This window comes from Felis catus, chromosome D4, assembly GCF_018350175.1.
Source record: "Felis catus isolate Fca126 chromosome D4, F.catus_Fca126_mat1.0, whole genome shotgun sequence".
Taxonomy (NCBI): Eukaryota; Metazoa; Chordata; class Mammalia; order Carnivora; family Felidae; genus Felis; species Felis catus.
The window spans coordinates 50,558,924-50,576,536 of NC_058380.1; the positions used below are offsets into that span (position 1 = coordinate 50,558,924).

The following is a 17,613-nucleotide window of genomic DNA, read 5'->3' on the forward strand; positions in this document are numbered from 1 at the left end:
CTGCAATTCTACATTGTGGGTCTTCAGGGCTGGAGATGATATAGCATTTTGTAAACTTACTTGATCCAGGGAGAGAAGTCTGTTTTCACTGAGCATTACTCAAGATCAACTTTTTTTTTAAATATAGTTGGCACACAATGTCACATTATTTCAAGTATACAACATAGGGATTGCCATGCTTCTTTGTTATGCTATGCTCACTCACCATCTGTCACCATACAGAGCTATTACAGTGTCACTGAGTATATTCCCTATGCCATGCCTTTTATTCCCATGACTTCTTCATTGCAGGACTGACATTTTGAGGAATATTCTTGGCCAATACTGATCCTTAGATTTTTCTTCTTTGCTTTACTTTCCCACCTCATTGAGCTAACCTCCAATCCTAGAGAAGACACGAAGTGCTAAAAATAGTAAATCTCACATCTGAGAGTAATTGTCATCCACAGCCTTGCCGCCAGAGTGTGGTCTGGGAACCAGCAGCACGGACATCACCTGGGAGCACAATGTGCATGTTCAAGTCCCCTTCCAGGTGTACTGAATTGGAATCTACAGTTTGGCAGCATGCCCATGTGATTCACATGCAGAGTAAAGTCTGAGATGCAGACCGAGGGAGCTTGGTAGTAGGCCCTGAGCTCAATAATTCTGATTTGCTGTATCTGTGGCAAGGCCCAGGTATGTGCATTTTAAAACATAACCTCCAGAAGATTCTGATGCGCTAGCATATGGACCCCTATTAAGAAACACTGATTTAATTTAAGAGCTTCTATGGCCCAAGTGCCCTGCCGTAAGGTAAAAGAACAGCCTTGTGACAGTATTTGGCCTCACAGCTGCACCTCTGCAAGGTAGGTTCTTAACAATCACCTTCATTGTTAGAAATAAGGAAATGAAACCCTAGAGGGAGATGGAGAAGGCCCTGGACCAAGGTCACCCAGGGGTCAGCAGGTGCACGAGGGTGAGCAAGCACCCTCCTTCCTCCCCACCTCCACAACCTTCCTCCTCCTCCCTAATCAGCTTTTTATTCACCAGCTACTGCAATGCTAACAGTGCTTTCGGAGTCTGCTTTTGTTTTTAGTGAAAGACCCACAAAACACTGCTGGTTATTTGTGCTTGCTAATGATAATTCTGATCAGCTCAATTCTGTCAGCTGACTCCCCGGCTGCCAGGGGCCCACAGCAGCCTGCTTATTCAATCAGGGACTGGCCCATTTTCTAATTACCAGCATCATTTGGGCTCGTTTCCTCCAACTGTGAACTTGCTTGAGTTCAAGTCTTCTTCAGCTGTTGCATTTACATGAGAAATGGCTCATCTGTCAAGTCTGTGTCTCTGTTCACCTCCCTCTCCCTGTTGGAGACCAGATGAAATGGGTTCCCAGGCTGCCGCTGACCAGCAGGTCCCAATGGGAGCCATGAGGCAAGCCCTGCAGGGGGATGCACACACTGGCCTTGCTCACTGGGCTGGCCAGAGTGACCTCTTCCCAGCTTCTGAATTCCAAATTTCACTCCCACTCTGAGGCCAGAGAGCGTCACCAACCGTCCCAGTTTGCCAGGGATCGAGAGTTTTGCCAGGGATCGAGAGTTTTCCCAGGACATGAGACTTTTAGTGCCAAATCTGGGAGGGTTAGTCACCTGGACGCAGTAGTATGAGAGCATTCAACGCTGCCCAGGTGACCTAGCTGGAATCTAAAACAGAAAACTAACTGAAAGTTGGGGTATAGATGATGATACTAAGACTGATGATACATCCTTTCACTGCTCTGTGCCTAATTTTGCTTTTAAGTTCTATTGCTAATCCAACAGGATGAAGCTTTATTTCCAACAATGAAGAAGTGGAAGTCTGCTGGCATGTTCTGAGATAAAGGTGGCACCAAGGGAGGAATGATTGGTATACAATCTCTGTGGATGGAGGCACATCCTCAAAGTACTCTTCCTAATTCAAAACATATTATGCACTTGGTGTATACTTGGCAATATAGGCATGTGAGCATATATCCTGTATACCCCCAATTCTCAAAGAGTTGACCATCCTATGGGAGACACCAATACAAAGATGATAAACTGCATCTGTTACAAGGATACCTAGGGGATCACTAAGATGGCAAAAGGCCATGGGAGCTGGGAAGGGAGAAATGGGGTATCCTTGCTCACTATATGCCAGGGACTTTATATTCATTATCTCATTTAACAGCCAACATTCCTTAAGCCCTTACCATGTGACTAATCCATTTAATGTCTACAACAATTCAATTATTATACCCATTCTAGGAGTGAGGAAAATGAGGCTTTGAGAAATCAACTACTTGCTGAAGATTGCAAGTTAGTAAATGAAGAGTTGGAACCCAGAGAGACTGAGTCTGGTGTTAGGCACTGAAGTTGAATCTCCTCCCCTGTGGGGTGCTGGACACTCCGTAAACATCAGATGAAAGCTACAAGGTAGTCTCTGGGAACAGACAAGTACAGCTGTCCATGGTGGATGCAGAGCAGAGAGGAACCTGAGGTGGGGTCTCTGAGTTCTACACTCATGCAATCCCAAGGCATGATATCGGAAATGTCCCACTGGAGATGTGGGAACTCAGAACGCTGGTGTTCTAAAAGAAGCTGGCTGCTCAAATGTTGCCTTTCTGGCCTTTTGCTGCATTAGATCCTAAAGAATGCACACTAGAATGTGAAGCCAAAATGCCTGACTTGCTTACCATTTTGCAAGGGCTTGAAGATGAGTGTGTCATTATTTTACATTTTTTAGTTTGTAGCTATAAGTTCTTCAAAGCATACCCTTCTTATGAACATCTGAGTAACTTGTGTTGCACATACAGGGTACCTGATATATGCAAATTAAATAAAAATGTGTTGATCTGAAATACTATGATTGATTTTAATATGTTCATTGCTACAGTCAACTTAGAAGTTAGGTGTTCTAGCATTATCAACTACTGAAAGTGCTCCTATCAGTAAAAACAGTCCAAAAGTACAGTATTCTTAGTGGATACTGGACTATGCTAAGTATCCAGAGCCCGATATTATATAATTATAATTATTTTTTTAAAGTTTATTTACTTATTTTGAGACAGAGATCATGGGAGTGGGGGGGGGCAGAAGGAGGGAGGGAAGGAGAGAGAGGGATTGGGAGAGACAGAGAGAGAGAGAGAGAGAGAGACAGAGAGAGAGAGAGAGACAGAGAAAGAGAGAGACTATCTTAAGCAGACTCCTTGCTGTCAGTGCAGAGCCTGATGCAGAGCTCAATTCCATGACCCAGAATTCAAGAGTCAGACGCTCAACCCACTGACCCACCCAGGTGCCCCTATAATTACTGTCCTTAGAAACGTTCTCAGTATCTTTTTCTGTTAACTTTATAGGCTTTGGTTTGTGTAAAATGAACACATAATTTCAGACAATTAGGCATGAAAAACATTTGTTAATATGTAAAAGCATTAAAGTTAATTACCCTGCAATTATAATTAAGAAAGCATAAAGGTAGGAAGGATTCTGTTTCAAGCAAGATTTAAAGAAATAAAAGGTTCTAGGGGAAAAACTGATAACCCTTCTTCCTCACTTCCATTATTAACAATTCCTGGCTAACCCTGAGTCAGTCTTCCCTATGCCTCCAAAGAGGCTCTCGTCTGGAACACTGAGCTGTTTGGAGCCTTTCTGTGACTCTCACTTCAGTCAGCTCCTGGTACTGCCAGGTGTTAGAATCCCTGGGGCTCTTCCTCAGTTACTGAAAATTATAGTTTTTTGATGGCTAAGAAAGGCTGGCTGGCGCTCAGCTTAGTCTTACAACGGCCTTTATGCTTTTGTACGTAAAGAAGAAACTGACTGTTGCTTCTATCCAGCTGTTTCTGCTCCTTTGAGGCAGTGAAACCGGCACAGTGAGTGCTTTGGGGAGCCTCTTCCTTCTGGTGGACCTTCGGGGGAAGGTATTTCCCCTGACGGTTTCTCCACCCTCTTGGTTTCCGTGGCCTGGAGTCCCTCTTTCCTTTGTCCTTGACATTTTCTAAATTAGCTTTGTCAACTCTTTCCAGCCTTTTAACTTCCTTGAGCTGTTTGCACACCTTTTCTTCTTGTACTGTTTACCCACAGCTGCCTTTACAGGACAAAGTAGGAGAAGTTCAATCGTGAAGCATTTCAGCTTCTTTCCACACTACTTGCCCAACTGAATTCAGAGACAACCGAGTTCCTGCCCCCAAGAACTTTCGAGAAAACTGTTGTAAAAGAAAATGAATAAGATGAGCACTTCTGTAGCCAATAATATATCTTATTTGTGTCCAGAAAGTCCTGTTTTGTTCCAGAACTCCCAGATTTCAAGTTGAGAAACTCTAAAGGTGATATATCAATTTCTTTTCCAGATACAGATACTGTACCATATTAAACATCTCTCTCTCTCTCTCTCTCTCTCTCTCTCTCTCTCTCTCTCTCTCTCTCTCTCTCTTTTTGTATTTTTGATTCTTTAACAACAGAGCCTTGCTGACCCCGGAGGGACTGCCCCTCCCAGGGCTAGCCAATTCCTATATGTAGTAAACAACTCACCCTCCAGCTGTTTACTCCCCAACCAATACAAACCAATCAATCCAGAGGCCACAGCCCCAACCACCTCCCCTATGCCTCTCACCCTTAGGGCTATTACTGCCTTCCACAAATCACCCCAGATCCAGGTACCACACAACTAAGGCAGACCCTAATCCCCAGGGCCTCCTGAAATTATTCAGATTAGTCAATTCTAATCTTGCTTAGCTTGGCTCACCTGTTCCTTCCCAGAGAAACCCCAATAAAGGCTTTTGCCCCCATTTTCTCTGTTTCCCCTGCCTCTAACCAACCCTGGTGGCTCCCCCACCATGCCTTGCCCTGCCCCCCACCTTGACATGGTGTGTGCCCCTTGCCTACTGATCTGTGAGTGTAACACTCTATCTTTCCAATGGCAGTTGTTTCCTGATCTGTTGGCCTCACCATACATAAATAACAACAAAACCTATACTTAAAAAACATGTACATAAAGAGAAAGGAAGATGGACTAGCAAAAGACCATAGCCTGGGCCCTGTGTTGGTCATTATTCAAATGGACTTGGAAGAAAGTTAGTTGCAAAACTGCCATTTTTAATGTTTTAAGAAGAAAGTGTGATTTTAGTATAAAGCTCTGTATTTACGGGATAAGTACTCAGTAGAGCCAACTAGAAATAGCTGTGATGAGGGCATCCACATTAAGACACTACGTGTTACAAAAGATGTTGAGGATTTCAAGGGTCCTTGACTTCTAAAGCACAGACTGAGTCCAACTATAAAAACACCTTATGAAGAAAACACAAGGAATTCCCATTCACCTAAACAATAACTGTTGTTTCTTAAATCAAATGTTCTGGATTTTAATATATCCCAGGAGATTCAGTACGAAAAGCAAAGCCCTTCAGATACTGTATTCTCATCTGGAGCTTACTTCTGTCGCCATTTCTGGAGTCCAAGGGCTTACTTCTGTCTCTGTCTCTGGAGTCCAAGCACTGACTTCTGTCTCTGTCTCTGGAGTCAAAGCACTTAGTTCCATCTCTGTCTCTGGTGTCCAAGCACTGACTTCTGTCTCTGTCTCTGGAGTCAAAGCGCTTAGTTCTGTCTCTAATTCTGTAGTCAAAGTGCTTACTTTTCTGTCTTACTCTTTGGAGTCAAAGTGCTTACTTTTCTGTCTCACTCTCTGGAGTCAAAGCTACTCGCAGGTAGTTTTGCTTGACTTGGCATGCCTAGCAGCAAACAGCAGGTGCTAAATATGTGTTTACTGATTAAAGGAATGTTTCTGGTTATCTTTGAATGGATAATATGAGAGATCAAAGATGCTCATTTAAGGGAGTAAGTAGATAGGTGGCTGGTTTGGGAGCTGAGAATTAAAGCTACTCCCTCGAGCCCAAACTACTACAATCCTACTACATTCTGCCACTATAATCCCACTACAAACCACTATGTGGTTTACTACACTGGGTGCTGTGGACATCTTGGCATCTCCTGCTCCTGAAGCTGACCTCTAACTCCTGTCTAATGCTGTAGGCCTCTGGCTGATGGCTTATCATGAATGAGCATTTTGCATGGGTTTGTCAGTGTGCTGGGACAAAAGGCTGAGCTCCTAGAAGTAGCATGGTGACACTTACCAAAGGCTCTAGCTCCTTGCGGTCTATGAGGTTCATCTCTGTGACGAAGTAATAGAAGTGCTTGTAGCAGGTGTTGACATGGGCCTCCGCGCCCATCACAATGACCCGGTCAAAGTGGTGGATGTAGACGTGGACGAAGACTCGGAAAAGGCGGCACAGGATCTTCTTGCAGATCTGAAGGAAGTTCTTTGGGAAGGGAACACCTAGAGAAGTTAAAAAAAAAAAGAAAAAAAAAAAAGGAGAACAAAGCCATGATGGGAAAGCTCTGATAGCCCAGGAGCACATGTGTGAAGCTGGAGAGCATCCTGGACCTGAGCTCCCTGGCCAGCCTACAGATGCCTGCTCTCCACGGGTGGCTGTGTCGGATCCTGCCTAAAAAAAAGTGGCTGAAATGCTGTTGTATTTAAATGCCAACAATGACCAGGAAGAGACCAAAAAATGAACGAACAGGGCCAGGTTGGTTTCTTTACCTAAATGTATGGGTGTGTATATATCTGTATATATCTATATATCTATATCTATAGCTATCTATATCTATCTATAATATATCTGTATATATCTGTATATATAATGTGTGTATATACATTGCTTATATTTATATAAAAATATTCATTTTTACATACAAATGTGTGCTCTCCCTTCTTGTGTTTTTCCCCCACTTGATAGAGCACAAGAAAGTTCATCTTCCTCTTACATTAACATAAAGAAAACCAGCAGGAGGAGGGGAATGCTCCAAGGAGACAAGCGCTCCCTGACACATCATGATGGGGGCGGGGCCTTGAGCACTGTAGTAAATTGAAAACACCTTCTCCTCAGAGGGAGCTGCTGTGCCAAAACTCCCGCCAAGGGTGGCCGTGTGAGAACTCCTGAGTTTTCAAGATAATTCAGAAATTTGGAGTGCTATGTGAATTTGCTGCATTTTTAAAACATCAGCAATTAAAGTTTTACAGAAATACCAACGGTCAACACAAGACATCTTTCTAGCTTAATTTCGCCTACAGGCTACCAGTGTGCAGATTCTGATCCAAATTTCTCCTGAGATTCACTGTTTCTGAGGTGGGCAAATGCAGCAAACTCCATAGACACTTTGCATTACTTATTACCGCTTCATCCCCTTGTGGAAGGTAAGAGTGGGTTATGTGGCCAGAGGAGACACCCAGATTTCCTGTTCGATGGCCACTACTGCTGTCTGGTCAGAGCAACACACAGCAGGATCCACAAGCCCACTTCCTTTCCCCCTCTTAAACACTGTTTAAACTCTTGTTATTTACACTGTCCTAAAATGGTGACAAGTCTGTTGTAAGTCCAATAGACTTTGATTTCCTGCTCTGCAACTTTTCTATCTGTATCACCACAGGCAAGATACATAATCTCTCTGAGCTTCAGTTTTGCCATATGTAAGTAAAAGTTGCGACAGTTGTGAGGATTCGATACAGGTACAATTTCCAGTGGCTGTCAAGAATGAGGAGTGGTACTCATGCAATTTTGGTTTCTCATCTATAAAAGAAGGATCATAATAAAGCCTTCCTTGCATGCGTTGGAAGGTGCTAACATGAGTAAAATCCTTCGACAGTGCCTAGAACAGAGTAAGAACTCACCAAATGGGAATGGCCCCCTTCTCTCTGCACTACAGTGAGGGTCTGGAGCACCTCGCTGTTGTTATAAGGAATACGTTACCTTTCTCAAGAAAAGGTAGACATGGCAACCAGCCTTTCATCAGAATTGGAGAGTGTGCTCAGGATGTGGCCCTGGTCCCTAGGAAGCCTGGAATTTTGTTCTCTGTTCTTCCACAGGGTCCCAGTGGCAGCTGTCTGGTGAGATACTCTGTAATGGGATCACCTGGGACGCCCAGGACACGATGGGAGAGACAGAACATGACTGGCAGCTGGTAGAGGCAAGATCTGTCTCCCTGGGGCCCGGCACTCTTACCTGCTTTTCTTCAAAAACAAAGTGGGACCTATCAAATGAACCCAGGGAGAGACTCAGGCATAGCGTGACAGCTGTCTGGGCAACAGATGCTGGGATTTAGGGATGGAGGTGAGGTACAGCTGGGAAGGAGGTGGTGGGCAAACCCTCGCAGAAATTATGGGTGGTTTTCTAGGCTGAGGAGAGGCCAGCAGAAAGCACTGTTGCCAGGCTGCGGAAGGTTCTGGAGTCTTCAAAGAAGCTCAAGTCCCAGAGATGATGGAATCCCCTCCAAGTGTGTTCCCATGAGAAGGGGAGCCCTGTAACCCACAGAGTGACAATACCAACGGCTGACATATTTTTCCTTTACAACCTATCTGCAAAGTAGGCTTTACTACCTATATGTCATGGATGGCTAACACTGAAGCTCTGAAGCACAGATTGACTTGCCCCAGGCTATTTAGCTAAAAAGTGGCAGGGCTGGGATTTGGACCAAGACAGCTTGATTCTAAACACCAAAAGATCTGGTTAAGTTTGGAGTATAACTCTCTACCAAGGATAGAGGCATAGCTCGACTGCTAAGTGAAACAAGGCATCCAAAGGTTACTCTTTGGTGGTACAGAAATATGACTTAAAAAAAGAAAAGTGGTGGAGAGAGAGAGAGAGAGAAGTTTGAAAGAAGTCCACATCGCTGGCAGCCACAGATTCAAGGGGATAAGAGGAAGGCTAATTAATACACTCCGCTGCCTTCAAGGAGAAATGTGTTTTCTCTGCCCATGCCTTGGGACTGGGGATCTGGGACTAATAGTAAAAGCCAACATCAACTGAGCACTTACTGTGTTGTAGGAACTAAGCCAAGAGATTTACACAGATTAGCTGATTAAGTTTGCAGAACAAGACTTGAAGACAGGTACTATTATTATTGTTTTCTCATCTTTGAGATGGAAACAGACTCAGAAAATTAAGTAGCTGCCCAAGGTCATTCAGCTGGCAAACAGTAGAGGAGGGGTCTGGACCCAGGTTTGTCCAACCCTAAAGCCCAGGACCACCCTGAAAACCTGAGATACTGCTCTGGGGCTCCAACACACACCTGCAGCTCTGTGGCCCTTCCTTTCTGGGTGGCCTGAACCCCCTCCAGTGGGTTTATCTTTCACATCCCCTGCCTCCAGTCTCCGTGGAGGCTCACCAGCTGCTAGAGAACATGGGGAGTCTTAGCTGTGTCAGTGCATCTGCTTGACCAGCCCCAGGCCCCACACACTGACTCAGAGGTAAAGCCAACTATTGGGCATACTGAGGATGTTCATGGCAATTGCTAGGTGTCTCTAGATGGTCCCCAGTTTGCCATATTCCCCCCATTCCTATTCTGCTCAGTTCTGAATTCCTGGTGCTACCTTCCATTCCATACCTGGTCTCTGGCCTTGCTTTTGTTCTCAAAGTTGGTTTGCCTCTATCTCTCCCTTTTGGGATATGGCTGGAAATTATCTTGAGAATAGTTGAGTTGCTTTGAGAATCTGCAAGGTCTACTTTTAAAGTCCTGGCCCTACAATTTACTAGCTGTATAGGCAGGTTACTTCACTCTTCTGGATTATAAAATAAAGACATTTGCTTTGCAGTGTCCTTATACTAGTATCTGTACTGTAATGGGTATGTAGTGGGAACTTTTGTACTAAGTTCTATTTTTTAATTTCTCACCTGAATTCCTCGGGACTCTAGCAGCTTAGTTGGATCTGACCCTTCCACCATTCCCTCCCTTACACGCAATTCATTATTCAAAAGTGAACATTGCAAATGGTTCAAGTCAGGACGTGCTCAGCATGTACCAGTCACCTCAGGCCAACTCTGGAAGCTGACAAGTCCTGGACTGAGAGTTCTAGGGAGCCCAGAAACCCCAGTGAGTTCTCTGCTGCACCAGAGATAAAATTTCAGTTCACAGAGCATGGGATTAAGAGTAAGAAAGCTACACAGCAGTTGGGAAATTCATTCCATAATATCTATGGTTCAGGGGCCACTCCTATAGTTTGTGTAATATTTTAGCTGTTTCCCCCCCTTCTCTTCAGCCTTCCAGGTGTTCAGATTTGTGTGTGTGTGTGCATATGTACGTATGTGTGTATATTTGTGGATATATGTGTGCATGTGTATATGTATGTATGTGTGTATATGTGTGAGTGTATGTGTGTTACATGTACGAATCTGTGTGTTTATATGTGTGTACGTACACGTATGCATATGTCTGTGTGGCATGTATGTCTGTGTGTTTTAAACAAGCCTTCAGAAGGTGGGAGGTAGAAGAGACCACTCCCTTTGATGTAGAGAACTGGATGTCTAACCCTTTGGTGGACTCTGCAACTATCTCACCCTGTGTAACTGGCTTCATGGCAGCAAGATAGGGCAAGACTCAGCCCTGCTGATCCACTCCCTTCCTTGACAGGCCCCAGATGGGCCAGATCATGAAAAGTGATCCATCTGAGGGTTTTTGTCTTCATGGGGCTGCTAAGACGTATCCAATTTCCAAAGGAGCCAAGGAAAGGGCTCCTTGGCCAAGGAGCCAAAGGAAAGGGATCCTTGGGTGATGCCTGATACATATGTGTGTGAAGTCCTTTAGTCCCGGGACATCCTGAGCAGTGATATTATTGTTGCAGCTTTGTTTTTAACTGAGGCTTAGCTCAGTGAAAGTACTTGCTCCTAGCCTCATAGCTAAAAGGAGATAATGATTTGGCTCTAAAATCAGGTCTTTTCTTCTGCATCCTGTTACTGAGGGCTCCATGGTAGCAGGGAACAGATCACCATTTTATGACCTGCACTTAGCTCAGTACCTGGCTTATGGAAGGAGCTTGGAAAATGTGTGTTTGCTTGCTTTAAATGCATACAGTCCAGCAATAGGAAGAATGAAAGGCCAATGAATCATCACAAACGGATGCTGGGCTTGTTATAATGATGGCTGGCAGCTGAGGGGGCTGTACACTGGCTGGGTCTGGGCAAAGGGCTATGTGGACATGTGGCACCACTGATCCAGCTCAGGACCACATTCAACCTTCTGTCCCTCTGCTTCTCTTGCGTGTGTGAGATATTATGCACCCTTCACTTTAGTATTTCCCAAGCCATGTTTTGAAAATCACTAATCTTGGGAGATCCTTGGTTAAAAAAAGAGGATCATGAGATCAAATGTATTTGCAAAAATGCTGCTTTTGGGGTGCCTGGGTGGCTCAGTGGTTAAATGTCTGACTTATCTCATGGTTCATGAATTCGAGCGCCACGTTGGGCTCTGTGCTGATAGCTCAGAGCTTGGAGCCCTCTTTGGATTCTGTGTCTCCCTCTCTCTCTGCCCCTCCCCCACGCTCTCTTTAAAATAAATATTAAAAAAAAATTTTAAATGCTGTTTTCATAGAGGTTTACAATGTATCTCCGCAAAATAAAGGATCTGAGAATTCCTGTAGGAAAAAGTCCTATTTTACTCTAAACTGCTCCCCCCGCCCCATAATATCTACTGGTTTAAAATACAGTCTGTAATCATACTCCCCAGCTTTCATTTCTATGTCACTCTACCTTCTATTCACAAGGTAGTCATGTGCAAACAGTCCCTCTAAGCCTCAGTTTCCCCATCCAGAAAGAAACAGGGATGTTAATGTTGTCTGTAGCTCATGAGGTTGTTGTGAAGGTTAAACACACACACTTAAAAAAGGTTTTGCCTAATGCGTTGCAGGTAGTAAGCACCCTCTTGTGAACTGTTACTTTTAGTATCCCATAGACCCAAAGTTCTTTGGAAGACACTTTGGGATTAAATTCCTCCTGCATATTTATTTTCATGAGGGCAGCTTGGGCATTAACACATCAGTTCTGAACTTACAAAGAACTCACAGTGGCAAGTACTCAATTAAGCACTGAGTTACATTCTGCCTTATATTATCTTCTACAAGTTTCTCATATTTATGTCTCATATTATTGTAAGCTCCCTGAACAAAGGGATTGTTTTAAATTCTGAGTCTGCTTTTAAAAGTACCTGGCACAGACCTAGGTAGGGAATACTTATCAATCAAAAGTGAATCATAAAAGAGCAGTGATTTTATTTAGTCAAGATGTGACTCTATCATTTCCTATTTGGGGGAGGAAAAAAGCCTACAGCAGAACAACAGTGTTTTGCCAGGGTCTTGACAAGGTCCTGACATGGGAAGCTTCACGCTGCCTTTGGTGAAAAGGGAGGAGAACTCTGTGATAAGAACATTTTGATTTCAACAAGGAGGTGGGAAGAAAAAAATCTGAAACTCCTCTTTTCTTATCATTAAAACCTCCCTTATTTGCCTTTCAATAAATTTTTTCAGGTGCTGATAATTTTCAGTTACTGTACTCAATTAGAAAGTTAATGCTAGACAATATTAACCAGTAGTCTTAACTGAAGTAGATTGCACGTCTGAAGGGTTTGGAGTTAAACTATGACTAGTCTTATTATAAACCAGATAAGCCATGTGACCACAATCCCAGACAGATATGTACTAATTGATAAAGAAAACAACCTTTGATCAGAAGGTCTCTAAATTATTTGCAATCACTGATTGAGTCTCAGGGCAATCTCTTTCACCACCCCACCCCGAGCCACATCCCAGGACTCTCAGATTCAAGCTGGGGAATTTCATACTCTAAGAAGTTATCCCCAAATGAGAAGATGTGTTCGGAAGAGTGTTCTCTACAGAAGTGATACACACACACACCACACGCACAACCTTGGACCTGGATGATCTTGGGTCATGTGATGGAGTTGGGTCTCTGCAAATGGGTCAGTACTGAAATTAAGTTGGTGAACCTAAAACAGGGCCATGCTGAGCCCAGATTCCAGAGGGAGCTGAGGCAAAATGCCTGGGCAGAGGTCAGAATCCCAAGCCAATCACTTGTATGTGCTTCCCTCAGGAATTTGCTCAACAATTAGACTCAAATCAAGACTGGAGTTTGCTGGATGATCAGGCCAAGCAGGAGGCTGAGCCAGACAGGAGGGATGAAGGCAGAGGGTAAGGTGAGACTGGGGGGCCTGGACTCTCCTGAAGGCCTGACAGGCAGCCCCCAGCCCTGCCTCTGCTGCTCAGGAAGATGTGGTGCTCGGCAGGGAACCAGCATCTGACAGAGTCCTGCAGAGTTTATGAATGTGCCTAACCACAACTTTCTGATCTCCAAACCACAGTCAGTATGAGAGCTAAATCGAGCATGGAATATAATAATTTCTCTGGGGCCCCATGTGGATTTGCCTTTTATCTCGGACTTAGTAAATCTCCTTTCTCCCAAACAAAATTTAATAAAAAATTCCAGTAATTTCTGAGCTTCAATCCATTTTCTTCCTTCCTCCCCCCTCCTCTCCCTTCCCTTGCACTGTTAAGCAGATGCCCCATTCAATCCTTCCTTTTAGAAAACCCCTGAAAGAAAATAAACTATCTAAATGGCCTATGTTTTCTCTTTTGTTCTGTTATGGAAGCTGCAAAAGAAAAGAGTCCCTCAGAGAATGCAGAAATGCTTTGGATAACAGGGCCACAGATTGAAGACAAAGGTCCCAAACTCAAGACCCAGGTGAAAGCTTCTGTGCTAGCTATAGCACATTCCTGTTCTGTTTTCTATCTTTTAAGAGAATGTCCAATGCTTGGGGAGGAGACTCTGGTCCACGATCACACTGGGCTGGACCCGGACTATGGAGATGTAGCAAGTAAGGGCTAAGAGGTTGTCTCCAGGGACAGCAGAGAACTTTCCTCAAACATCCCAGGTTCCATAAGTAATTGGCAGATATTCCAGCCTGTCATTTATTTTGTTAATGCCTCTACTTCCTAAGAGTTCAGCTCAAAGACTTCCATCATCTCCAGCCTCAGGTTGTCTGCCATCTGCTGAACCTTCCTGAGCACAGATCCCACATGGTAATTCCATACTTCTCTGTGGACCCTGACTCAGGTCTGCCTTCTCTCCTAGACCGTACCCTCCCTGAGGGTCCTTGCAGCCGATCCTCGGTGCCTGGCAGGGAGCCTGGAGTGGGCTCACCATGTAACCAATAGTTGCCAAGTGCTGGACCCAGAGCTGAACTCTTAAGCCACATGCTGACCCTGAAATCAAAGCTCAGAAAGGCGAGGGGACTGACTGGTTGGGATTTCAAACTAGGCTGTGATGAAAAGGGGTCTGAAGTCCAGCCTCTGATTCTGGAGCCTGTGCTCTTTCCACTCGGCCAGGATACTCGATGGGGTGTTCTCACAGCTCCTTTCGTCTCTTTCATCCAACTGGAGAAACTGGAGAGGCAAAGCTTGTTAAAAGACGAAGGTGGAAGGCGGAGGTTTGTCTCTTACTTCTCCAAATGCATGTGTCGTCCAGCATTAAGAACTGTGGCTAAGGTATCTGGTTCTGGTGCCCATCAGACTTGGGTTCACATTCTAGCTGGGAAACTTCCGGGCTGCTTGCTCTTGAGCAAGTTTGCGAATGAAAAGGCTCATTTCCTCATCTGAGAAATGGGGATAATTAGACCTAGGTGTCTGTGAGATTGTGAGGGTTAAACAGGGAGCACCCGGTAACTAACAGAACAGCCGGCGTTAACAGCTGTTAGGAAACTTCGGCTCTTCTTCATCAAAGCCCAGGGTGCAGGGGAAGGACAAATGAAACAGGACAGATGAAGTCACCTTTTCTTCAAAGGGCAAACTCTCCTGGAAAGTGGATCTGGGGAACATCCTGTGAGTTGTCTAAGGAGTTTCCACATGGCACAAGATGAAACCTAATGTTCTGGCCCATCCTTTTGGGACCCCTGATAGCACACAAATGACAACAACCAGAAATGCCCACAACTCCCCTTAACACTCCCTTAACTCCAGAAATGCCCCCAACTCCCGTCACTCACGTCTGAGGGCATTTGTGCTGTCCTTTTTGTCTTTGGGGTTCAGTAACCGAAGAGTGCATGGATGAAAATCCCTGCACAAGCCATAGAATTCCCTCATTCTCAATAGTTCCTGAAGAAAAACAACATCCCACACACGTGGGAAAAGAAAACAGACCTCCTCTGGCAGCGTGGCCGAGAACATACCATTTCCCAAACACTTGCAAAACAAAATGCAATTGGATCACGAGGAAAACAAACAGCGAAAAAAACCTCATAACACAGATCTGTTTCTTACAAATACACATCCTCCTCCTCTTAGCTTCCGCCCTGCTGCCTGCCCATTGCATCACCGTTCTCCCGCCTCCTAAATGTATCTACATATTGATCTAAAGAAGCCCCATGTGCTCGGGCTCAGGCTGATCAAAAGTCAGCTGCAGAGGACTGACTCCTTGAAGCAGATGTTTTGTGTTATCTCTGTGCGTTCCTCAAGAAAGTGTCTGTTCGTCATGCCAAGCAAAACAATCCCGTGTAGCAAGACTTTGTTCCTCTGCCTTAAAAAAAATAAAGTCCCCAAACAAGCTGACAGCTGCAAATGGTTAGAAATAAACTGGCTACTACCCTGTTCCCCAACTCCCTTTGCCCTTCCCCAGTGCCCCCTGTGTTGCCCTCTGACCTACCACCACAGTGGTTGGACCAAAGGAAAATAGACTAGCATGTGATTATATGTTCTAAACAGATTGTTAATTCTTTCAGACATGCCATTTTGCCAGGCAGAGGAAGTGCTGTTTCAGCCACCCAAAGGAGCGACTGTAAATACAATGTGCCTGCCTCCCACACTTCCCTCTTCTCCCCATGTCACTTCCCTACTGCCAGAGGCTGTTCCTTATCTGCCCATTCATCTCCAGGATGTCTGCCTTCACCCTCTGCCATCGCAGCATGGAGGTGGAAGTAGACTGAGAAAGACCCAGGAAATCCTGAGGAAGATGCTCATTCACTACAGAAAGGCAATAAAAGCCGTAAAAAACAAACTGTAGCTAGTTCAGATGTGCTGAATTTGCTGAAAATCAAATGGGGCCAAATGGGGTGGAGTGAGAACAAGATGATAATCAACTTCATTAGTACTAGAAAGTCAGACAGAAGTACCTGCACTTTGATCATGATCGCCAGTTGGAATCTGAAAATGACTCTGCCTTCTTGTCATGGATGATGTACTATGAGCATCATCACAAATAACACTTTCCTTTATTCACCAGCAGATTCATTTTTCCATGATGTGATGAAGGGCAGTTAATCCCAAATCTTGTCTGAAGAGTTCTCCCTCCACCTCTACCACCACTTCTCTAGCTCAAGCCACCATCATTTCCTGCCTGGTTTGCTGGAGCTTCTCCCCTCTACTCTTGGATTTTTTCTAATCTCCCACCGGGCAGGCAGACAATTTTCCTACTATGCAAATCTAACCAAGCCATCCACCTTTTTGCATTAACCTCTAAAGCAGCTTCCTACTGCTTTAAGGTAATATCAGAGCTATTTAACACAGCAAGCAAGACCCTCTACGGTTTCAACTTTGTTTATCTCTCCATCATCACTTCTGGAGCCTCCTAATTTGTATATAATACTCCACTCTTCTGGAGCTAAGATCCTCTTCTGCTCACTCTGGGAGTTGCCTCATACTGAAGAGTTGGCAGCTGGAAACCCTCTTCTTCAACTTCCCCTTCTCGTCTGGCTAACTCCCATTTGTTATTCAAGGCTCAACTCCATCATCACTTCCTCTAGGATATCCTCCTTGTCCACCTAACCCAGTCAAGTCAGGCATATCATGACGCCCTGTACTTCTCCTATGACCATACTTGCTACATTATAATTGTCCATTTTTTAAGTCTCCCCTGGACTGAAAATTTTGTACTGTCAGGGAATGTACTTTTACCTTTCTTGTTCACAGTTATCCCTGGCATCAAATGCATACCAGAACATGGTGGTCTTAGTGAGTATCTGTAGAGTGAATACATGAACAAATGACCATGTAAAGTGTGGGTGGTGAAAACTTCTGCTTGGGTTGCCTTTGCTTTTCCCATCCCCAAGCAGTGGCCTTGAGTTACTGCCTGAAAACTCTTGCTCTGTGGAAAGTTTCCCCGGGGGAATTGAAAAACAGGCCCATGTTTAACCTTGTCATGTCTGAAGTTATAAGGCTTCAGTGAAAGCTGATACTTGTATCTCTTCATACTTGGCAGATCACAAAGAGAAATGCATTTTTCTATCAGGTTTTCACTCATAAAGAGAAAGAAGCAAGCCCTCAAACCGTATTGTATATTTGTACTGAAGTGCGTATTTTCATATAAATAGAAAAGTGCCAGACAGGTAGTTTTCCAAATTTAGCAAAGTCAGAAATAAGCCAGGATTGACTGACAAATACTCCTGATACATGACAGGGGTAAGCAGGGGACAGGGAGAAGACAGCAAAGCAACAGATCCTTTTTGCAAAGGGTGGGCAGATCTAGAAAGAATGATGACTGGAACCCACTTTAAGGAGTGCTTTGCAGAGCCACAAGGCAACAGTGACCAGGAAGAAATTAATCTGAGGTAGGGGTGTGACTGTTGGGGGGTTTTCTCCAGACAAAAAGAGTCTAAGAAAAGGACACTTGGCCAAAAACATTCAGGGCAGACTCTGCCTGCAAAGACCCTTGAAGCCTGAAGCTGAGGGGAAAATGCCAAGTGGACGCAGATGACTCTTTACACCTGAGCTGGAGGGGTGAAGGCAGGGACT

At 44.5% G+C, this 17,613-nt stretch overlaps 1 protein-coding gene across 11 annotated transcripts in view; it reads right to left on the reverse strand.

Annotated features, from left to right (window-relative positions):
- MOB3B (MOB kinase activator 3B) overlaps positions 1-17,613 on the reverse strand; it is a 202,980-nt gene that overhangs the window by 30,039 nt on the left and 155,328 nt on the right. For 10 of the 11 annotated variants that reach the window (XM_045043697.1, XM_019816065.3, XM_045043694.1 and 7 more), the window contains one exon: positions 6,122-6,324. The exons of the other annotated variant lie outside the window; for it this stretch is intronic. In XM_045043697.1, coding sequence (XP_044899632.1) covers positions 6,122-6,324 — 203 coding nt within the window. The remainder of the gene's footprint in view (positions 1-6,121; positions 6,325-17,613) is intronic. 11 annotated transcript variants of the gene reach the window in all.